The sequence below is a fragment of the Gossypium hirsutum genome, chromosome A01, assembly GCF_007990345.1.
Source record: "Gossypium hirsutum isolate 1008001.06 chromosome A01, Gossypium_hirsutum_v2.1, whole genome shotgun sequence".
NCBI lineage: Eukaryota > Viridiplantae > Streptophyta > Magnoliopsida > Malvales > Malvaceae > Gossypium > Gossypium hirsutum.
Genome location: NC_053424.1, coordinates 107,764,049 through 107,789,608, shown reverse-complemented (window position 1 = coordinate 107,789,608; position 25,560 = coordinate 107,764,049). Strand labels below are relative to the sequence as shown.

General features: G+C 31.3%; 1 protein-coding gene across 1 annotated transcript; it reads left to right on the top strand.

Annotated features, from left to right (window-relative positions):
- Positions 1–5,305: 5,305 nt before the first annotated feature.
- LOC121229141 (uncharacterized) lies at positions 5,306–7,239 on the top strand. Its single transcript, XM_041112520.1, has 4 exons — positions 5,306–6,161; positions 6,261–6,342; positions 6,457–6,668; positions 6,759–7,239. The coding sequence occupies exons 1-4, from the start codon at positions 6,106–6,108 to the stop codon at positions 6,838–6,840; spliced, it is 432 nt and encodes a 143-aa protein (XP_040968454.1). The 5' UTR covers positions 5,306–6,105; the 3' UTR covers positions 6,841–7,239.
- The last annotated feature ends 18,321 nt before the right edge of the window (positions 7,240–25,560 follow it).

Sequence of the window (25,560 nt, the reverse complement as noted above, 5' to 3'; positions counted from 1 at the left end):
CATACGTGTTATCAAATATAATCTTGATTAGCCACTCCAATAGCTAATAATTCTCAAAAATTTCCGTGCCATCCATGAGCCATATCATAAGATTATATATACAAAAACGATTATAATGCTATACATGCCATATTCCCAAAATATACAAGTCATTATACCGAAATAGTTTGTTGATAGTGTGAGCGCGCCTCCGACCGTTCCCGATCTCCTAGCCGGCTTGACAAAACTAAAAAGAATAGAGAGGAGGGAGTAAGCATAATTGCTTAGTAAGTTCACATGTAAATAGCAAGTAACATAACCATGCAATAATACGAAATCCACATTTGCATAATATCACCAAAGCATTCATATCATATTTATCATTCATGATCCTACCATATTATTGTTATATTGAAGTCTCAACCCGAGGGTTAAGTACATACCTGTACAAATTTTCTCATTCACCACACTTACCAACATGTCACCTTCGTTTTAGGTACTCACCTTATCCACTTAAAGATTTACCCGTTGAACACATCGGAATATGATTCGAATACACGGATTTCATGCACATAAGTGCCATACCCGCATCTAGACAAACTCAATAGCCTGCGGAAATTATGTAGCCAAGCTACCATGTAACCCACCCATAAGTGAACTCGGACTCAACTCAACGAGTTCGGATGCCTTGTTACATCTCACGAACTCGGACTCAACTCAACGAGTTCGGAACTCAAATATCCTAGTGACATGTCACTTGTATTCTAATCTATTCCCAAGGTTCAAACGGGTTTTTTCCTCGATCACACATCTTTGCCGTCTTCCACGGAATATCGAAACCGATACTCGGTAGCAATTCATATTTAACAAGCAGCACACATAATTTGCATATTACTCAATAATAACCACAAAGCATAATATTTCATGATATTAATCATCATATCATATAAATAACATTAAATTACTTAAAATGACAATTATGTTACTACATTTACACATGAACTTACCTCGATACAAAATAAAGAAATTTTGTAATTTAGTCCACAATCTTTTCCTTTCCCCGATCAAGGTCGATTCCACGTCTTTCTTGGTATAAAATAACACATTTAGCTGATTTAATACTCATATTTATCAAAACAGTCCTCAACTCTAACTTTGAAAAAATTACAATTTTGCCCCTAAACTTTTGCATATTTACACTTTTTCCCCAAAGCTCAAAAATTAAATTTTTTTTTCCAAAATTGTTATGTTTTATGACATGCTTATCATTTTTCCCTTCTATGGCAACATCAAATTCTCACTCTAACATGTAGCTATAAACATTAGGTATTTTTACCGATTATGTCATTTTACTCGTTTTCACGTAAAATCGTTTAGCAAAAGTTGTTTAACACAATTTAAAGCTTAATATTCTACCATAAAACATCAAAATAAACACATTTCACCTATGGGTATTTTTCAAAATATAAACCCTAGGTTAAATTATTGCTAGAATAAGCTAAATCAAGTTACCGAGACTTCAAAAACATAAAGAACATTAAAAACGGGGCTTGGAATCACTTACTATGGAGCTTTGAAGCTTGAAACAAACCCTAGCTATGGAGAACCCTTGAAATTTAGTCCTAATGAAGAAGATGGACATATTTTGCCATCTTTTTCCTTTTTTAATCTTTTAATTACCAAATGACTAAAATACCCTTCATTAAAAACTTTGGTTATTTCTACCTATGTATGTCCACTTTTGTCCATGAAAACCTAATGGTATAATTACCATTTAAGGACCTCTACTTCAATTATGCTCTTCAATTAAATCCTTTAACATCTAAAACTCATATTTATCAACTTTTGCAATTAAGTCCTAATAGGCAAATTAGACATGCAATTCATGAAATTTTCTATCGATATTCTAACACATGCATCTAATCACTCAATAAATTATAAAAATTAATTGGAATAAATTTTTCACTCAATAAATTATAAAAATTAATCGGAATAAATTTTTCTACTTCAGAATTGTGGTTTCGAAACCACTATTCCTTTTAGGCCCTAATTCGGGATATCACATCGGTCGTCGCTTGAGTCTTCTGCCCAAGTCGTACGCAATTGATTTGTGAAATAGGCGTTGCGAGTATGGGTGATAACCCTTAAAAAGAATTATATTTTAAGCCTTTAAATTGAACTAATTGTTTGCAATTAGGTAAATATGTTTGCATTTTTAGATATTTTTAGAACATTACATAACAAAGCTTGGATTGTGTTATACATGTTATTATTTGTTACTTCTATTATTGGGGAAAAAAGGTGTTATTTGTGGTTAGCAGCAGGTGTAAGATGAAGAAGAGAAGAGAAAAAGGATAGGAAAATGAAAGAAGTGAAATATTACCATTACAAAGTGTTGGTTAGATTGCTAGCACGAATGCCATGGCAATTTCAGGAAGATGATGCAGCACGCAGTCCACATCACTCTCAACCAGCTATACTTGTACCAGATAAATCATCCTGAAAAAAAGAAGCAAAAGATGTGTGCTGAGAGGGAGGGACCTATCCTATAAATAAGAAAGGAGAATAGAGAAAAATGAGGATCAAAGGAAGAGAGAAAAAGAGAGAATAACGGTTTCCATCTCTCTGCATCAGATTCTCATGCATTCTCAAAGGAAAAGTGAAAAGGGTAGCAATTTACAGAGTAGAAGAATTATAGGCACAAGGAAAGGGAAGAGAAATATGCCCTGGGTTTACATCAAATCTCATTATCAAAGTGAAATATGGAGTAACGAAAGCTTCCTGCTGTTCTACCTTTATTTTTTGATTTGAATTTGTGATTCGTGAATTTAAAAAATGACGTTGAATGGTTATGTTATGAATTCTAATGTTCAACCTATGAACTAATTTTCTTTGGGTTGGAATTATTATGGGTGAATTTTTTATTAACTTTTAATGTCCATGGTTTGATTTTGAGTTGAATACTGTTTCATTCGATTTGTGATTATTTTTAATGCATGTATGCAAGCTCTAGACATACATGACTGTGTAGCATGTTATTAGATCTGATTTAATTCTGAAAAGATTAATTGCATTGGATAATAATCGGTTGATACAGGCAAGTATTTGAAAGAATAATTGTAGCACTCGAGACATAGGAGTTGCAATCTGTACAGGGAAAGGGAAAAAAATTCGGATAACATTCTTTAGTTTGTAGACATACAAAAACTCAGAATGATATATCAAAGTCCATCCTTCGAAAGAAGCAGGCTACAATAATGATTCCCTGAGCAGTAGAATGGTTAAGATTTTTCCATGGCATTATTATGTTATAGAAATAAACCCAAGTAATTCCAACATTTATCATTCATCAGTACAAACTCTTTCCCACTTAATCATTGAGAATTGGCACAACATTTTAATTTTCATAGCATATTTTTAGTCATAATTGATTTTCTAAATCCTTCATTACATCTCTTTATCAATTATTCACCTATCCCTTTTGTTCAGTTTAATTAGTTAGTTTCATAGTAATAACATAACTAATTATTTTAGTCAATTTCGATCCTTATGGAGACGATACTCACTCATCACTTTATTACTTGATTCGACGTGTATACTTGCACATTCGCATTACACATTCACATGCGACAGCGAGAGGTTCTAGACTGTTTTATATCCGTGTGCGCATGAAAATCTAGATGTTGAACAATTCATAGACGAGGTTTACACGCTACAAGACACATTGCATATCTGGGGCAATGAATTTCCTGTAATGCCAGATGTCTCCAACTAGGAAGTTCCGCCGCTTGCTTTCGAGATGTTTTCGGACTGTAGTCTCCATAGACATCCTAAAGGTCGACGACATTCAATGAGGATTCGAAATGACATGGATGTCAAGGAGATGGGCAAACCTAAACAGTGTATGGTATGCCGAACATCGGGCCACAATTGATCAACTTGCTCACATCATGTCTATGTTCCCAATCAATCTTCTCGCAATGCTAAATTGAAAGACGACGAATTATTTCTTATTTTTTCATGATTCTTGTAAAAGAACGTGTCATTAAAAAAGTTTTCAAATTATATAAATCATATAAATTATGTTTCCATGATATTTTCTAAATTGTTTTTCCATAATTCTTAATCTAAACAATCAAATTAAAAAAATATTTAAAGCAACAAATTTAGATAAAAAACAATTGAATAGATAGATTTAATTAAAAAAGAAAAAAATTAATTAAGGCATAAATAAAAAATAATTGAATATATTTTAATTAAAAAGAAAAAAATTATTTAAAGTATAAATTAAAAAATAATGGAATAGATAGATTTTAATTAAAAAAGAATAAAAAAAGTAATTAAAGTATATATTAAAAATAATTGAATAGATAGATTTTAATTAAAAAGGAATAAAAAATTAATTAAACTATAAATAAAAATAATTGAATATATATTAATTAAAAAAATTAATTAAAGTATAAATTAAATGTAATCAAATAGATAGATTTTAATTAAAAAAGAATAAAAAATCAATTAAAGTATAAATTAAAAAATAAATGAATAGATATATTTTTATTAAAAAAGAATAAAAAATTAATTTAAGTATAAATAAAAAATAATCGAATAGATATATTTTTATTAAAAAAAGAATAAAAATTTAATCAAAGCATAAATTAAAAAATAATCGAGTAGATCGATTTTAATTAAAAAATTATTTAAAGTATAAATAAAAAATAATTGAATAGATAGATTTTAATTAAAAAGCAATAAAAATATTAATTTAAGTATAAATAAAAAAATTGTATAGATACGAATTAAAAAAGAAAAAAGAAAAAGGTGATGGAACGAGCCAGGCCACTAAATGGTCGGTTTCAGACTACTATGGTGTGGGGCCCAGGTTAGGTCAACAGGCCACAGGCCACTAAATGGATTGGTTCAGTGTGCAGGGCTAGCATGTCAAGCCTTGGCCATGTGATGGTCGGCTTCAAGCCTACATCGACGTGACCCAACTGGCACAGGTCACGATGCTTTCAGGTAAAAAAATTTCTTTTTTTTTCTATTTTCTTCCTAAATTTTTCCTTCACCCTCTATTGTCCCCCCATTATAAATCCCACATTTGAACCCTAACTGTTCCACCATCGCAAGCTCCACAATCGACCACCGAAAGTTCCACTGTCGACCACCACTGGCCGCCGCCGTTCATCGAAATTTTTTCCAGTATTTAAAATATGTAAGTAACTAAAACATTATTTCAAAAGTAAATGTTTTCTAGTAATTTCTTAATTTTTTATAGCGTTCGTGATAATTTTTTCTATTTTTACGCAGATATCATAATGATGATAATTCTCTTCTAAAGCATGACAACCACATTGCTAAGTTTGTTCAGGATACAGTAAAATATTCACTAATTGAACTTTAAACAAAACTTATAATAATTTTTTTAACGATAAATAAAACGTATTATTTTTACTCTTTCCGCAAGAACGGTATTGGGTTGTGAGACCTCGACTCCATGATTTGGGATATTTTTCGAATCAGAGGGTCCTGTTGTATTTAGAAGTCGCAGGGTTTGGGGAACCCGCGTACATTCAAATTGCTGACCTACAAGCCGAATTAATATCAACCCTAGTTGAACGATAGCGCCCGGAGACACACACGTTCCACCTCCCATGTGGGGAGGCAACAATCACACTGCAAGATGTAGCAGTCCAGCTAAGGCTATCTATTAATGGAGAAGCAATGATCGGGTAAAAGAAAATGCTCGATCCGTGGGGAACTTGCCAACGATTATTAGGAAAAGTGACCATCAAAAATGAAGAAGGAAAATTAACCGAGCTGAAATTCACGTGGTTTAAAAATAACTTCAAGCATCTACCGAGCAGTCCAACGCAGATAGACATTATCTACACTACTAGAATATTTATTCTACAACTCATAGGTGGGGTATTGATGATCGATATAAATCAGAATAAAGTCCACATCATGTACCTCCCTTTACTAAAAGACCTAGCCCAAGCCCGTAACTATAGTTAGGGCTCTGCAGTACTGGCATGCTTATACCACAAGCTTTGTCGAGCGATAAAGCCATCCACGAAGACCATGGACGGTTGCTGCCTTATACTGTAGTCATAGGCCTTATACCGGATGCCATTTTTGGCATCAGTGAGCCATCAACCGCTGTCTTGGCCACTCGTAAATAGGTGATTTATCATTCGCTATATCTTTTGTTTCTTAATTATATAGTATAGTACTTTTTGCATGATGAAAATAATAATAATAAATATGAACGTGTATTTCAGATGGACGACATTACCGGGAATTGGACAATCATACACCGTGTCGATATACCGCCAGATGATAGAAACTCACTCTAAGGATAAGGTAAAATAATTGAATAAACCTTTTTTCTCCAAATGCAATACTGTGCAATTTCTATGGATGCTGTATTCAGACTAGAAATTTATGCCACTCATACCATCATGGGTTCATGAGCAGCAAGTTCTGTTCGTGAAAAACGTGTCATTGAATAATTTTCATATGGTCGAGTGGCATGCCACGGATCGAGTCTTCAGACAGTTCAGTTGCATGCAACCTATCCCAGACCCTACACAGGAATTCAAAGAAATACACGGGATTGAAAAAGAGGATAGGGACCACATAAATTGGGTGAAGGAACATGCTCCATACATCATTCTGTGGAACGCCTGGTACGTCAAAAACAAGATGCCCTACATATTCTAGGGTTGATAAATAGTGATCCTAGAACACACGCAACTGAAATATTTTCAATCATGTAGGATCGAAACACGATCGTTTCGTAACCGAGTTCCACTATTCGTGAACACGGAAGCTGTCTCAAACCTTGTTCTCGAGCCCTAATATGAAGTATCTGAATGATCATCGTATACCACCTATCTAAATGCCCCTTCGTTCGAGGACATATTTGGCGACTATCTCGAGCCTTAACATTCGACACACTCCGAATCGTCCTCATACCACCCGGAGCTCCATCAGTAAGAACCTACACCTAACATTGAGGATATTTTTGGCTCGACACCTCCAGTCTTCCAATACCCTTTCACCCATGATGATGGGGTATACGATTATACAACTTTCTTAAGTACACTAGAGGTCGACCTAAGCAACTATCAAATGCCTCCTCAAGGTGCACACCCTTGCCGGTGGAGGCAGCCCAATCATTATATGCTAGCCTCGGGGACGTCACCGGGATCTTGACAGTTTTGAATTTTTTTGTTGTTGTAAATATTTACTTTGTAATTTTTCTTCCAATATAGAAAATTTTGAATTTTTAATGTAATTATTTGTGGGCATAGATGAGTAAAAAATATTAAGTAAAAAAATAATTCGAACAAATAATAAGACGCAACAAAAAAATTACATATACAAGATAATACGAATATTCTACAAAATTAATATACAAAAATATATAATTCAACCAACAGATAATACCGACTAAATTTTATTTACAGGTGCAAAAATAATACGAACATTTTATAAAATTGATATACGAAAATATAAAATTCGATCGACAAATAATACAGACTAAAATATTTTTACAAATCCAAAAATAATACAAACATTTTACAAAACTGATATACGAAAATATAAAATTCGACCAACAAATAATACAGACTAAAATTGATTTACGGATACAAAAATAATATGAACATTTTGAATAATAGTTTCTCCACAGTTAATAGTCTTCTGCTTGAATCAGGTCTACGTTGCATTTAGTAATTTTGACCATGTTCACCTGCCATGTTCTTTAACCATAATCGGTCTACATAGTTCTCCATCTATGACAGAGGAAGTCATCCAACCTTTGATGGCATAACTTTTACGGTTCACGTGACATTATATAATTCAACTCTATTAAAATATGACAGTATATAATTTAACCCCGAAACTCGGTTGTACAATCCCACACACTTCGATCTACAATCTACTGCATCACACCTATTTGATGATACATTCCTAAATACGGTATCCCCATTTAATGGTACACACCCAAACACTCTCATTTGATGATAATCTCAACAATTTATTTTCCCATCCAATTATAATACCACAACTAAATAGCTTTTGTATATATAGACTAAGAAGGTGTAGGTCATCATTGTCCGAGCATCCAAAAAAATATTTTCAATTCCCAAAAAAGCTGACGCTGACCATCTACTTTTTCAAACCTCAAGTATTTTTTTATCTAATAAAGTGTGTCGACTATCAGTGTGCTAGAACCCAAAAAAATTATATTTTTATGTAAAAAAGTGGTGCGGCCACTTAAGTCGCCCAACCCAATTTTTTTTTTCAAATACTGGTATAAAAATATACCAATATGCTACGGTTTAAAAAAATTATATGGACGCTATTCATCTAGTGTCCAGCACCCTAAAAAATAATTTTTTAACCCCTGACATAATCATTAGACAATAATTATGTCAAAATCTTTGGTGGTGCCGGTCATTAACCCCGAGCCTTATTTTACTCTATTTTAGATAATTTGTGTAAATGTTTTTAAACTTAAATATTTTTGCCATTGTTTTTTTTTTTGGTCATTTAGGTAAATAACCAGTAGTGGAACATTGGTTATGGTTACGCGCGTGGTGGAAAATTAAAACTTGTTGGCAATTCTTGTCTGTCAATGAACTGGGCACTTGTAGTAATAACATAGTTTTGGAAGGTTCAGATTCTGTATTTGTTGAACTCTGTTGTCTTCAATTCAATGCTTAGAAGCAAGGGATGCAGGAATTCCTAATGTCCTAATTTAGGATTGCTTTCTAAAATGTTTCTGATAACTGTTTAAAAATATGGCTCAAAATTTTTAGTATCTTCGCAAAAAAATTATGTGAAGAAATAAATAATAATAATATAATTATATATGAAATATCAATTTCAAATATTTTTAGAAATTAATATAAATTGTTTATAAATTTTAATTTCAATATATTAGACTATATTTTATATATTAAATCAAATATAAACATAATTTTATAAATTAACTTTATAATTTGTGTGATAATTGACTCAAAAGCAAGGTGTATTTCTTTCCCCTTGTGTTATTATTACTATGATGTATTATTTTAGTATTAACGAAAATAAAATTTGAATATCTTTAAAATAATTTATAAAATTTAATTGGAATATATAAATAAGAATAAATTTATAATTTTGCAGCAAGCTTTTGAAATGTTGAAAAGCTAAAATTTGTGGTGACTGTAAGTAGAGCACTCAGTACGAGCGGATGTGATTTGCTCCCATTTTAACGAGTAGAAACAGAACGCCATGGAATTCTTTGCTCTGTTGAAAAAAAAAAAAGAAGGAATAGGAATCAATTGCGGCCCATTTTTTCTCATATTATTGATTTTTTGGAATAAAAAAGAACCGTTATATCAGAATCATGAGATTGTGTCTTCAAACCCCGGACTTGCTTTTGTTTTAATATGGTTCCAAGAAAAACAAATTTGTTTGCATTGTCTTACGCTTCTTGAGTTCATAATTCTTGGAGGTTTCCCCCATGTTTGATTCTTTTCAAACTATATTTTTCATGAAAATTGAAAACAAAATAATCAAAGAATTTTATTTATAAGTTTTAATTAGATATGTCTAGACTTGATTTTAAATGGATATAAATCATTTTAAGAGTCGTTGAGACTTGATTTTGAAATTGAGTTTAGAGCTATGTGTGCTTGAGAATTTGATCAGATACTCAATGGTCTTCAAGACTTAGTGTTGAATAAATTAAGTTTGTTTTAAGAGTTGTTGAGACTTAATCTAAAAAAATAAATTTGGAGAGAGTTTGGATTCAAGAATCTTTGAGACTTGATTTTAGATAAATGATTCTGTTTCAAGGGTTTTTAAGACTTGATCTTAAAGAACAAGTTTTATCTTTTTTATATTGTTGCAATCGAAATTGAAAGAGCTTTGATCCAAAGGTTTTCAACCCTTAATCTTAGATAGATGATTCCGCTTCAAGGGTCTTTCGGGCTTTATCTTTAAAAAATGAATTTAGCTTTCTTTTTCTATCAGTTGAGAGTAGTTCTCTTCAGAATTAATTTAGTGTTCTTTAAAATTTCTTTGATTTTTTTTATTTTCTTTAAAAAAAAATTCATAAACTTTAGAGAAAGCATCTACCTTTCATAATCTTCTTTTCATGGTTCAATTTTTGAACTTTTTAGGCTTTTAAACTTATAAAGTTGTGTTGAATTGCTTGGATTTAATTTTTTTTTATAGTGTCATCCTTCAAGTAAAAGGGAGTTTTTGTGGAATATAAAATCTTTAATTTAGTGATCTATAAATATTTAAACTCTTTTATTTATTATTTATTGCGTATTAATTTTATTAATTAGAGATAAAAATTTTATTTGATATTATTTGTTAATTAATTTAATTAGTAATAGTATAATTTTTACTATTTATCTCTTAATTAATTAAAAAAATTATAAGTAATCATAAAAAAATCACTGCACTAAGGACAAAAATCTTAACAAAACTTATCCTAGTCCTTGTATTATTATTTCTTTAGCTCTTCTTAGAGGAAGAGACGTAATTTTAGATTAGAACAATTGTAAAGTTTATTTTCTTTTCATAGTATATAGTCAAAGTAATCAACTCTCAATTCGTTTGTAGATTGCATTAACTCATTCGAAATTTATTTAATATCAAGTTTTACTAAGTTTTATTTATTTCTCTTTCATTATGCTTCATATGAATATGTAGTATGTTCCTTACAAATTTACAATGAGTTAATTTATTTATGTCGTTAGAAAATCCATAGGTTAATCGTCTCATTACTCAAATGAGATTAAAACCTGATTTAGAAATATGGTTGCAGTTTAATTCTCTTGATTTGTTCATGTTGTTAATATAACACACCATATCGAGTCAGAGCTATAATATGCCACATTCGTTGCTGGAGAATTTACGATCAAATATATTCAATTTATACTATTATACATTTTAAATACTAGTAATGCATGCATATGATATGATATGATATACGATCAATTTTTGGTCTTACACGAGCTTACAAAATCTCTATTACTAACCCAAGGTCGAATTAGGACCAAATCGTAAAGATTTCAAATTTTTGAGTTGACGTCGAAACTTCTTAGGTTTCTTATCGCGGCTTCTGGGGCTTCGTGCCGGACTTCAAGGGTTCCTTGTTGCGACGCAACATACTGACTAGGTCTCGTCACGACCACAAGGGTCCAACGTTGCAACGTGACCGTCTGTTGGCAAATGGTCTAAAACGGCACCAACTTGTACTTACTTAAACAACAATCCAACATTTCTAATGTAGTTTTCTAGCCAAATACACATGATCCAAAAGTTCAATACTATCTTATTCACAAATGTACTAATACCATGCAATCTATAAGCTAATTTTATAGTACAAACATTTAAAACATTTGACATATATATATACATATTCAATAGGTCATAAACATATAAACTAATTTATGCATTTCAAACCTTCTGACATACCCAAATTCATAATCCAATATCCATGTGACAATTTCCAAAATACCAATTCTAACTTCACAAATAAACACGATCGCATATTGTGCCAAAATCGACTCAACCTAGGTATGTGTCATATATTTAACTAAAAAAATTATACAAACATTGTTGAGTCGAGGATCTCTTGTTGGATGTTGATCACACTTCAGAACTTTAGGATTTACCTATACCTCCGTATGGAGAAAACAAATTATACGCTAAGCGATAAAGGTTAGTGGTATTTCCATGATTCAAGTCAATATATAGTACAAGAATAATCAATGCAAACATTCTACTCTATTTCAATTATAGCCAAATCACATACACACTCATGCCAAAATTCCCATTACTACATAACTTGCACATATCCCTTTTACACTTCAATTCCTTACATAAGTACCTAAACATACCATTCATACTATTTTGCACTTCAATTCATTTACATAAGTACCTAAACATACCATACATGTTATTCAATATTAAGGTATCATTTATTTCTTTTGCAACATATCAACTAATAGCATAAACATAATGAGTAATTCATATAATTGAACCATGCCATATATACATATACTTGCCATATCATCTTTCATTCATTTCACATTATCATCCATAAGCATATACTTATTCAAACACAATCATCAACTCGTATACGTACATATATATATTAAATTTCATCTTTTTTTAGCATATTAGCTCTTTAATTCTCGACCGGCCCCCAGGACTTATTTTTATCTCATTTTGCATGATCTTTCACATGCTGTCGAATATCACATTTCATAAGTGTGCAATTACACTGAATCAATCACATTTCATTTCAATTGACCATATACCTGAATAATGTTTATATAACCCTATTAACCAAACACAGACTTAAAATAGATACATGGATCTGTCACCCCAAGTTGCCTAGCAACGATGGTTTTCACAATTTGATTATCTTGTCATCTTAGATTGCCTGGTAATGATGACTCTATATGTACAATCTACCACACCAGGTTTCCCGATAACAATGGTTTCCAATCAATATCCGAACTTATGGCATGTCAACTACATCCAAATCAGTCCAAACAACAAATAGGGTAACCAATTTTCCAAATTTGTTATATATTTTGATTCATGATTCGTAAATTTCAATTCATCAATATACTAAATTCGTAAATATCCTTATTTAATATTTATAGACTTGGTTTACGGAAACAATGTCTCAAAATCATATTTTTCAACAACGTTAAAAATAGGGTCATTATAATTTTCCCTCTCTTAAGAAATTTGTCCCCAAATTTCACCTGGAAAGAAGTGGGGATACTAGGATCTCATTGTCTCTTTTGGTTTCCAAGTTGCTTCTCCTGTGCTATGACTTTGCCGCAGTACTTTTACCAATGGCACGTGCTTATTTCTCAGCTCTTTTACTTCTCAAGCAAATATCTCTACCAACTATTCTTCATATGAAAAATCAGACTAAACTTTAATTGTCTCACCGCTATAATATGAGATGGACCAGACCGATATCGTCGGAGCATAGATACATGAAACACATCGTGAATCTTTTGTAGTTCCAATGGTAAAGCTAGACAATAGGTAATCGATCCCACTTTCTCAATAATCTAATAAGGCCCGATATACTTAGGACTCAACTTTCACTTGAGACCAAAACACAATATCTTTTTCCACGAAGAGACCTTCAGAAATAACTTATCACCCACGACATATTCAATATTCTTCAACTTTGGACTAACATAAGATTTTTGTCTATTTAAGGTTGTTTTCAACCTGCCTCTGATCAACTTTACTATATCTTTTGTTTCTTGAATCAACTTCAACCTGGTAATCTTTTTCTCACTCAGTTCTGACCAGTATAAAGGTGTTATGCACCATCGGCCATATAAAACTTCATATGGAGCCATTTGAATATTCTACTAGAAACTATTATTATACTCAAATTCAGTTAGTGGTAAATTGTTGATCTGGTGCCCTAAGTGTAGTGTTACGTGGTCAGATCGTAATATGGAACAACAACTTGTATTAGTAGACAAACCTAAACATTTTATTAGTCAAATAAAAAATGAGCAAACCAATTGAAGGACTAATATGTCGTCTATCAAATCCAATCAAGGAAATGTTTTGTTTTGGGCATCAAAATGGATGACTTCTACAAGATAGAGACATAAATATGACTAACTGGACTGACAGTGCATTAAACAGGATCCAAGATGAATGAATCCTGAATCTGTTTATGGATTTATTCACTTGCGATGTTTATAGTGTGTAATACTTAAATCCTAAGTGGATGACGGACTATGTATGTGTGACTCGTACACTTTGATGTAAGTAAAAGTCTGAATTCGAATAGATAAGGAACCGAAAGCTAGTGTGTTGGGTGTATGACTTCTACAGTATGTAGCATCATTCATAACAATGGAATTCATAGCTCGAGACATAGGTAAATGATATCCTCTCATTGGCATTACATGGTTCATGAAAAGTAAACGTGGTCACTGGTTATTCATCTTTGTGATGAATGACTTGATTACTATTTAATAGTAATTGAATTTTCATGAAGGAAGATGTAATGGTTATCATGAGATAAAATATGATCATATTGGGAGAGCGGATATTATCCCAAAAAGATTAGGTGTAACAGCCCGTTTTTAGTCAAATTGGAACAGTGGTTTCGGGACCACAAATATAAAGTCAAAATATTTATTTTATTATTATTTTAATGTGTAAATTATGATATTATGTTAGTGTGAAAATTTCGTTAAGAAATTTTATCATTTGATTGGTCAATTTGATAAAAAGGACTAAATCGCATAAAGCATAAAACTTGAGTTCTAATAGCTAAAGGTGTCTAATAGCTATAGAACCTTAAATTTAAGGTCCTTATGTTGTAATTAGACCATTTTAATTGTGAGTGGTCAAATATGGGCTTGCATTACATGATTTTAATGAATTATAATTAAGGTTAAAATGGTAAATGATAATTAATAAGTAAAATTAAATAAAACAAATGAAATATTTCTTTCATTCATCTTCTTGGAACCAAAAACTAGGGCTAAGGGAAGCCATTTTTTGTGTTCAAGCATTCGCTCACTTCATTCCTAATTGTATGTCCGTTTTTGCTCGATTTTTAATGATTTCTATGTTTTTGTGATCGTTGCAACTAGTACTAGCTTGCCCAGGGACTATTTTGAAAATTTTTTAAAGATTTTGAATGATTCCATTGATGAATACATATTTATTTTGAATTTTATTGGTAGATTATGAATGCTTGTTGATAGATATACAAGTTTTGTTAAGTGATTTTTAGTGAAAATGCAAAATAGGGATTAAATTAAGAAATATTGAAACTTTGCAGTTAAAATGTGAAAAAAATGAAAAATATGGGTTGCTAAGGGCATAATGGTAATTCGGCTAAGCATGGGTGTTTTGAAATTTGCATGAATTTGTGATTTTGTGCAATAAGGACTAAATTGTAAAAATGTGAAGGTTTAGGGGAAAATGTGTAAAATAGCCCTAATGTATATGTTGGATTGAATTGAATAAATAGATGATTAAATGAGTTAATTTTGAATATATTTAGATCAAGAAAAGTGGAATTCGGATCTAGATCGGGAAAAACTAAAGTTATCGACTAATCGACTTATTTCGTCGTTTCCACATTTGAGGTAAGTTCGTATGTGATAAATTCATTATAATTGTATTTTAAATACTTTGATATACTATAAGTTGTGAATACAAGACTTTGGATAAGTTCGACATTTGACTCGATGATAATTCAACATTTGAAATCTCGGTTGAACCTTAGGAATAGTTTAGGATACTAGTGACATGTCATTAGGGGATACATTATGTTGGCTTCGGGCCATGATATTAGCACTTCGGGTGCAAGATATACCGATTTGTCTTCAGGTTATGAATATCAGCTGATTTGGCTTCGAGCCATAATATCAGTACTTCAGATATAAGTTACCTTGATTTGGCTTCGGGCCATGGTATAGGTACTTATCGTGTGAGACCCTTGAGTATCCGACTTCTATTCTGAATGGTTCAACGGATAAACGAAAGAGATGGATGAGTATGAGATTGATGTTAAATGATACAGGTATGTACATGAATTATATAAGTTTCAAATCGAAGAAACTTGTGAAGGTGGTGTATAAGCTCACAATTGAGTATTTGAAAGGTTTTGTTAGATAATGTAAGCTACATGTTGGTGTATTCAAATTATTGAATTATATTTATGTGATTGCATTAAGTTTATTTGATACGAGCTTACTAAGCTTTATAGCTTACTTTTTTTTATTTTTCCCGTGTTTTATAGTGTTATTAAAGCTAGCTCGAATACGGGGATCGTTAGAGATCGCTTCACACTATCCACCTCTCTATCGGTACCTATGATCTTGGTATTTTAAGTATATGGCATATATAGGGACTTTGATTTTTTTGGCTATGACTTGATAATGATTTTGGCCATATGAATTGGCATTGTAAATGTTTATGTTTTGGTATGTATATATATAGCCTTGAGTAATGGCTTATTTGGGGTTTAATTTGGTATGGTTGAATCATGAATTGATATATATGTTTATGCTTTGTGATATGTATTGTATGATGGTTAGGTGATGCTTGATGGTCATAGATATTATAAGTGTTTAATTGGTTGATTTGTGGACATTGGTATGCTTGTGAAATTAGGCCAAATAATGCATATCAAAATTTGGTCATCTTGATGTTTGAAGTAATTGGTATTTGGTAGGTTTTGAATGAGTAAAACATTAGTTTATAAGCTTGTTAGTTGTTAATATTGGAAGTGGTATGATTTAGCCTTGATTGTGGTTAAAATAGATATTCTTTTATGCTATGAATGGATACCATTTGGGTTGTATAGGTACATACAAATTTGGGTAGCAAAATGGCTTGGTAAATAGCCTATTTTTGTCCACACGGGTAGAGATATGGGTGCGTGTCTCAGCCGTGTATGACACAGGCTCATATTACACGGCCGTGCGTCCCCTAATGTGATTTTAAAAATCAAGTCAGTATGCCCCACACGGCCTCACACACGGGCGTCTGACCTAGCCGTGTAGCATAAGTCAGTATACCCTACAGGTTTGGCATGGCCTAGCACACGGTTTGGTACACGGACGTGTATGGCCATTTTTAGGGCACACGGACTAGCCACACGGGGTTGGCCGTGTGACCCAAGTCAGAGAGTTATATGAGGTAGGACACTGGCTGGGACAATGCCATGTGCTCCCATTTTGAATGTTCACACGGCCTGTGACACGGACGTGTCTAGAAGCCGTGTGAGACATACGGGCGTGTGTCCCCTGTTTTGAGAAAAATTCTATAGGTGATCCAAATGTTTCCAAAGTTGTCGGTTTAGTCCCGAACCACTCCCAATGCATATTTAGGGCCTTGTAGGCTCGTATTAGGGACAAATTGATTGAGATTGAATGATGATTGTATGAATTGGTTAAATGTATGATAAAAGTATGTATAAATGTGTTGTAAGTCTGGTAATGCTCCGTAACCCTATTTTGGCATTGAATACGGGTGAGGGGTGTTACATTAGGGATATTCTATGAGGGTAACACATTTATGACAAGGTTATTGGACGAGCACTAAGTAGATGCTTTTGTAATATATTGTTAGGTGATACTATAATGAATGAATCCATGACTAAATAAGTTTATAATTAATAGGAGAAAAGGCAAAACTTAATTATAAATCATTTAAGCCCTAATCGCATATGTCCAATTGGTTCCTCCACCAGCTTATTAAAACCAGAAATGAATAGAAATAGAGAAATGGGAAACATTCAGAAATAATTATGGTTTTCTCTGAAATAAAGAAATGAAATCATTTGGAAATGAATTTGGTTTTCTCAAAATGCAAATGGAAATGGAAATGAGAAATGATTCATTTGCAAATGTAGATAAATTACTTAAAAATTATAGGGAGAATTAGTTTATGTTTTTGAGCTATTTTAAAGCTCGAAAATGAAAATAAATCATTTGATCATAGTAAACAAGTTGAATTGCGAAATATTAAATATATTTTTTTAGAAATTTTACTAGGGGTAAAATCGTCATAATTTTATTGGAATAAAATTGGGATGAGAAAATTATTTAATATAAATATATTGAAATTTGTTTTGAGAAATAGAAAAACGGAATCAGGTTGGATCAGATTATAAAGTACTGGGTCGTAATTGGATCCGATGTGAGAGAGGCCCAAAAACCCCCCCTCGGAATATGAAAGGGGTGAAAACCCTAGTTGGAATACTAGGGAATGCTATCCACCCTACTCCTACTCTAAGTAAGAAGTTGTTTTCTAGTTGAAATAAACCTCTAAAATTCAACAGGGTTCTACCTCCTCTTCCTATAAATATTTGGCACCAGTAGAGCTATTAACAAAACTTTGAGAGATTGATTCTTTTTCGAAAAATAAAGAGAATTTATTCTCTACTGTTAAATATATTTTTCCAGAATAACAATTCTACCGGTTTCTACTAAAGAAGAGAGAAATTTTTTTCACCCTAAAAGGAAAGAAAATATTTTCTAGTTTTATATTTCGATTTAATTGGTTTGAGCACACACTAGATGTATTTCGTAGTACGAGAATAACGGAGAGGATCGTTTGGTCGAAATTTAGAAAACATAAAGGATCTGCTTATCTGAAAACATAGGTACGATTTTGGTCTAAGGTTTATTGCTATAAATATCACAAATCGGATCAGTTTTTAAAATTTTAATTTTTCTTTGTGCATAAAAATCTTTTTCAAATCGAATCTATTTCCAACATAAATAACATTCCCAACTAGAGTCTAATTCAATAACACAGGCTCACAACATATCTTGCAGCACTTGAAAAACTTGCTCTAACTAGCTATTAGACTGAGAATGGAAGGTTGTGTTGAAATTCAATCTTGTACCCAATGATTCTTGCAACTACTTCCAGAATCAATAAGTAAAACGAGGGTCTTAGTTGGAGATAATAGAAGCAGATACACCGTGAAGTCTAACCATATCTCGAAATTACACTTCAGCCAGCTTCGGGGGTGACCAATCAGTTCTCATTGCCAGAAATTGAATGGACTTCGTCAATTGATCCACTATCACCCAAATAGCATTTTTTCTTCTTTTTTTTTCTGTGATGTCGGTAGAACAACTACGAAATCTATTTCAATTCATTCCCATTTCCATTCTAGAATCGAGATGGGTTGAAGCAACCTAATGGGAACTTGGTGCTTGACTCTTAGCCGCTGACAGGTCAACCACTTAATGACATATTCAACAATCTCTCTTTTTATTCTAGGCCACCAATATGATTCTCGCAGGTCACAGTATATTTTCGCACCACCAAGGTGCATAAAAAAGGACCATCTTGAGCCTCACACAGAATAAATTTCTTTAATTTAGCATTATCAGGGACACGAATTCGATTATGAAACCGAAGAGAATCATTCACATCTATGCTAAAATTTTCAGCAATGCCTTGCTGAGCAAGCTTCATTTTCTTCACTAACTTAACATCGGCAGGCTGCGCCTCATTTATCTACTCAAACAACATGGGTTTAATTTTCAACTTAGCTATCAAGCTGCCATCTTCGCAATTACTGAGCTAAGCAAACATTGTTCTCAATTTGAATATTTCCTTTCTACTTAGAGCATAAACCACAACATTTGCTTTTCGTAGATCCAATCAACACATTCCACAAATTAGAAATCTAGAAGGGAAAATAATAGGGTAAGCATAACAAATGCTTAGTAAGTTCACAGGTGTTTAAACGAGAAACTTCCCTCGATTTACCATTAATCATATTAAACAATTTAACTTAACAAAGTTTGTCTAACATATCAAATCACAACTACAAGGTAAACTTTAGTATATAATCAATCATGTAATGTACTAAACTTATAACATACCAATTCATATCATATAAGTAATATTACATGTATACCAAAACTTTATAATCAAATCATTCACTAATACCATATTTGAACATCAAATACATTTTGTGTCATCTCATTTTCTCATTCCATATTATTAGTATTACCTGATGAAACTCAGTAAATGAACTCAAATACATTGTTACTAACCACATATGTTTCTCATCCGAGCTGAACATATATTCGTGTTAGGTTACCCATCCGAGCTAAACCTTTATATTGACACTGTATGAACCATATTTTGCCCGGGCCGTATTTTAAAATAATTGAATAAACCAAATTAAAATAAAAGTCCTTTTTTTAAACAATCCATTTACAGTTACAAGGCCAAATACATGGACCCCAAATCAGAAGCTAGGGTCTCCAGCAAACCCTAGCGCCGCAAGCATCCATTGTCAAGCCCTTGCGCTGCAACCCAATGCCTAGTCAATGCCCAATTGGCGCCGTAATCCTCGGGAGTACCTGCAAAAAGGGAAAGAAGAACGACAGAGCACGGTAGAAATAGTAAGAAATTGAAAGAAAATACTTACCTAATCTGTAACTCTAAAAACAGTGGCTATAAAAAGCCCCTTTGTAACCTATAAAAGATACGGATACAGAGTCAGAAATAAAGAGCAAATACAAACAGATTTTTTCAAAGAGGTGAATCTTCTATTTTATTTTTTTATTCAAAGCATATATACATACACAAACAGTTTGATAAATAGCTTTAAAACGCGAAAAAGGGTTTTACCTTTCATTTTTGAGTCAAAATTCGAGGTTTCTAACCTCCGAGGCTCGCGTACGACGGCGTAAAGGACGACGCGGGGGCGCGTAAGGCGCGTGAACCACCTGATGACGGAGGCTTGGCCAGAGCTCTGAGGGTCCCCTTTTCCTTCCTCTTTTAGAGGATTTTTAAATTTTTTTTAAAAAAAACACGGATAGAAATGAAATTTTAAAGTTTTTTGTATTTATAAGCTTCCCGAACGACGTCGTTTCAAGGCCTCAAGATCCTCATTTTGACCCGTAACCCGGGGACGATTCGCGTGTTTTCGATATTTAGGGAAATGTCCCAATTGGTCCTTCCGTTTTTTTCATTTTTGTAATTAAATCCAATTTATTTTTAATTCGGCCCAAAACTTTGTCTTTCAATTCAATTTAATCTTTAGGGTCATTTTGGGGTAGATACAAAACGACGTCGTTCCTTGGGAATAGGGTATTTTTTCCGATGAGTCCCTCACCTTTTGTGCGCGTTTCATTTAAATCCCAGATTCAGTTTTATTTTTCTAATTTCGCCCCTGTAATTTTATAAAATTTTAAATTTAATCCTATGTTTTTTTATTAATTTTATATTATATATTATTTGTTTTATTCTAAACCTATATATTTTATTATATAATTATACAATTATTTTCACCTGTTATTTATTTTTAATCCTTATATATATATATATTAGTTTTATTATTATATTATTTAATAAATGCTATTTTGAAATTATTATTAAGTATTATATTTTTAAATTTGTATTATTTATTATATTATTATTATATTGTGTATATATTTCATCTTCTATTTTTTTTTACATATTTTTATATATTTTGTATCTATTATAAATTGTTTTAAAATTATGTATATTATATCATATGTTAAATGGATTTAAAGATTTTATATATATATTTTTGTGGATATAATCCTTTTTTTTAAAAAATATTATCTATTATATATTTTTATTCTCTTAAAAAAATCTTAATGCTTTATATTATTTATTTAAAATATTTAACATGTATAATATTTTTAATTGTTTTAATAATAAAAGTTTTTTTATATATTTTTTAAAAAAATATTTTCCTATGTATATTAAATTGTTATATATTATTATATTCTTTTCTTTTAAATTTTTTTTCTTACATATATTACTCATTTAAAATGTTAATCATTATATACATATATGTTTTTTTTAAATATTTTTTTTTACCTTTTTATCAATATTGATTTGGTGCTTTAATTATTCGTTTTTGTTTTTTAAGTGTTATTTTGTCACTTTTTATTATTATAAATTTTGATTTCCACTTATATTTTTATATTCTTTAATTTATTATGAATTGTTTTGTATTTCTATTTACTAACATTGTATATAGGTTTACCTTTTAGCATAATCATTTTATGATGTGTATATTTCATTATTTTAGGTTATTTCTTATTTGCCTATATTATTATGAATTGTAATATGTTGTAATTTATTACCTTTGGTATATTTGTCTGGTGATATGTATTAACGCCATTCTTCTGCATGAGCAACGTTTTAAATAAAGAAATTTATTTTTACCAAATTACTCAAAAGTTTTCCAAAATATAAAGGCAATACTTAAGGTTTGGAAGCTTCGGGAAAAATAGTGCCCTAACTTACTGGGTTGCGATTTTTCTCATCGAATTCGAACATTCAAGCACCCTTCTAAACGTTTTGAGTTTTTAAAATATAAACAACTATTTTCGAGATTTCAAAGCGTTGTGTCCTAACTCACTGGATATGGCGTTTTGTTGTTTCGAAATAGAAATTTCCAAAAGACAAGCTTAGCTTCAAAAGTCTTAAAATATTGCTTCTTAACTTACTGGATGTGATATTTTGACTCGTTTGAAATAAGCGAGCCTAAATTTTTCAATCAAAACATTCTAAATAAAAGAGGATTGTATCTTAAAACTTTCAAATTTCCAACCTTAAAGACACTTGATAATCAATTAGGTACCAATTTTTGGGGGTTACGAGGGTGCTAATCCTTCCTCGTTCGTAACCGACTCTAGAACCCATTTTCTTGATTTCGTAGACCAAAACTAATGATTTTAAACAAAATGATTTATTGGTGATCCAATCACACCTAAAAAGGTTGCTGGCGACTCCCGTTTTCGCTTTTCTTAAAGTTGATTTCCATTTTCCACAACCCGATTTAAAAATGGTTTCGACAGACACATCAAATAGCTTGGTCAAAACTATAAATGTACATGTCAAGTTACCCGTCTAAGCTAAACATTTAAAACGACATCAGGTTACTCATCCGAGCTAAACCTGTGGCACATGTATCTTCGATTCAGCAACAAATGTTAGATCTCGACAATCAGTCCATATTCATGTGTACAAGACCTTTACTAAGTTCATCAGGTTAATTCCAACATAAAAGTTCATATTCATTTATTTACAATTTAGTCTAAATCTCACCTTTTGTACCAAATTGTAAACAATCCGAATTTCAATTGAACATATATATATTCATAATTTTAAACACATAAAAATTTAAACACAACCCACCATATGACATTACCTGACTAAATCAGCGGACAAGTTGAATTGCAAGGACTAATCGATAAATTTATATTTTCCCTAATTATCCTTGGTTTGGTTCAAATCTCGACCTATATAATAATTCATTTCAATTTATCAATTTCATATATCTTATATCATCATATTTTATGCATGTATCAAACAATTTCATTATTCGAGTGCCTCTAAAATTTTACATTTTTTTCAATTTAATCCTTAAAATCGAAATTACCATAACTTTCAAATTTGAGCTTCAATTTCAAAACCGATCTTAATTACATCCTTGTATAACCATCTCTTATAAAAAATCAAAGAAATATTACACCAATTTCAAAATTTATGCACTTTAGTCCCTATATTCAAAAACTAACAATTAAATTTTATAAACTAGTCTTTTTTTTCACTCCTGAGTTTAAAGTCTAACAATTTAGTACCAAAAACTTCAAGAAATCAACAACGGAAACTATTGAAAACTTTAACAGTTTTTCAAATTGGTACAGAGGCTAGCTAAATCGAGCTCTTGAGACTTAAAAACATAAAAATTATAAGAAAATGACTAAATTGAACTTACAATAATGGATGAAAGTTGAGCTTCAAAAAATAGGTTCTTATTGCATTCCGATGGTTTGAAGAAGGTGACGAAGAGAAAATAACATTTTTTATAATTTTCTATCTTAAATATTTAATTAAATCTAATTAATCTTAATTAATTTAAATAAGCTTAATTAACTAACCTTAATGACAATTAACAAAGTTGGTGGATACTAGTTGTCTCCCACCATCGTTTGTCATAATTAAAAAGGGTCCAATTGCTCAATTGGTCCTTTGATTAATTAGAAATTCACAGCGATTAACTTTTACCACTTTTACAATTTAGTTTTTGTACCACAATTAACTTTCCCATTAACAAAATCAAGAGACCAAATTTCAATTAACCTAAACATGTCATTCATACCATTCAAAATTAAGGTATCATTTCTTTCTTTTGTAACATATCAATTAATAGCATAAACATAATGATCAATTCATATAATTGAACCATGTCATATATACATATACTTTTCTTTCATTCATTTCACATTATCATCCATAAGCATATACTTATTCAAACACAATCATCAACTTGTATACATACATATATATATGTATATATATATATATTCAATTTCATCTCATCAATTCAATTATTTTTTAGCCTATTAGCTCTTTCATTCTCGATCGGCCCCCAGGGCTCATTTTTAACTCATTTTGTTGATCTTTCTCGAATATCACATTTCATAAGTAATTACACCAAATCAGTCACATTTCATTTCAATTTACCATATAGTCAAATCATGTTTATATAACCCTATTAACCAAACACGAACTTAGAGCTGATACATGTATCTATCACTCTGGATTGTTCGACAACAATGACTCTAAACATGTACATACTACCACCTCGGGTTACCTGACAATAATGGTTTTCACAATCTAATTATCTTGTCATCCCAAGTTTCCTTGTTCAATGAATCTATATGTACAACCTACCACCCCAAGGTGCTCGAAAACGATGGTTTCCAATCAATATCCTGACGCTATGGCATGCCAACTATATTCAAACCAGTCTAAACAACTAATAAGGTAACCAATTTTCCAATTTGATTTTATATTTTGATTCATGATTCATTACTTTCAATTCATCAATATTTCACCATTTTATCATATCATATAACTTCAACTCAATTCCATATCAAATAAAATATATCAATTAATTCATGCAATTTCTATTCAATTCAATTTAGTCCGCTATCTCGATATTCAATCTCAATCATAGCAATTTACTTCAAATAATTATTATCAACTCACTTCAATGTCATATTATGCAAATATCACAAATATACAAAAATTAAATTGATCCCTGAATAATAGAAATACAAATTAAAAGCTCGTATGACTCATTGTAACACCCCTCACCCGGCCTAGTCGTCAGACCTGAGTTACAATATGCTACTTCTGTTACCAGAGCATTTCACTTCCAAATCTTGACAATAATTAATTCAATCATCAATTCTTAACAAATATGCATGCACAACACAATATACAAGTAAAATCTAAACTCAGTCGAGCTTATGAAAGTTCAAAAGTTGACTTGAGCATGAATGAGGACCAAACTGCAAATTTTTCAAAGTATAAGCATAGGTATCAATACCCAACACAACTAGTGATACCATCTATAACTTCAAGTTATCAAAAATCAGGTTAAACTTTACAAGTATCGATACTAGGCAGAAGGTATTGATACCCCTATTAGGAAGTATCAATACTAAATTGGGTATTGATACCGTTTAAGCATTCTGTCATTTTCAAAATTGTTTAACACAAGTTAATTTGTATCGATACTTTTATATAAGTATTAATCTTTAGGATTAAGTATCGATACTTTATACTAGTATCGATACCAAATTTGCATTCTGTCGTTTTAAAATATTATTTATTTGGTAAAGTACCGATACTTCAAACCATAGTATCGATACTTTGTGCCAGAAGGTTAAAAATCACAAATTTTGACCTCATCTCATACCAAAACAAAACCTAAACTCATAAAGCACTATTGAGCACATTACTACCTATACAAAATCAATTCAAAACATCCAATGTACCACAATTCATCCATTCTTCAATCCATAATTCTAACATGTTAAATTTTGCATTCAAACATAGCACCTATTCATCATCTCATACAATCATATTTCATGACATATCATACTCAAATACCATTTAGATGTCATTCACAAACCTCACTATAATATCAACACAATTATCATTTATTTGAACCTTGAACTTATA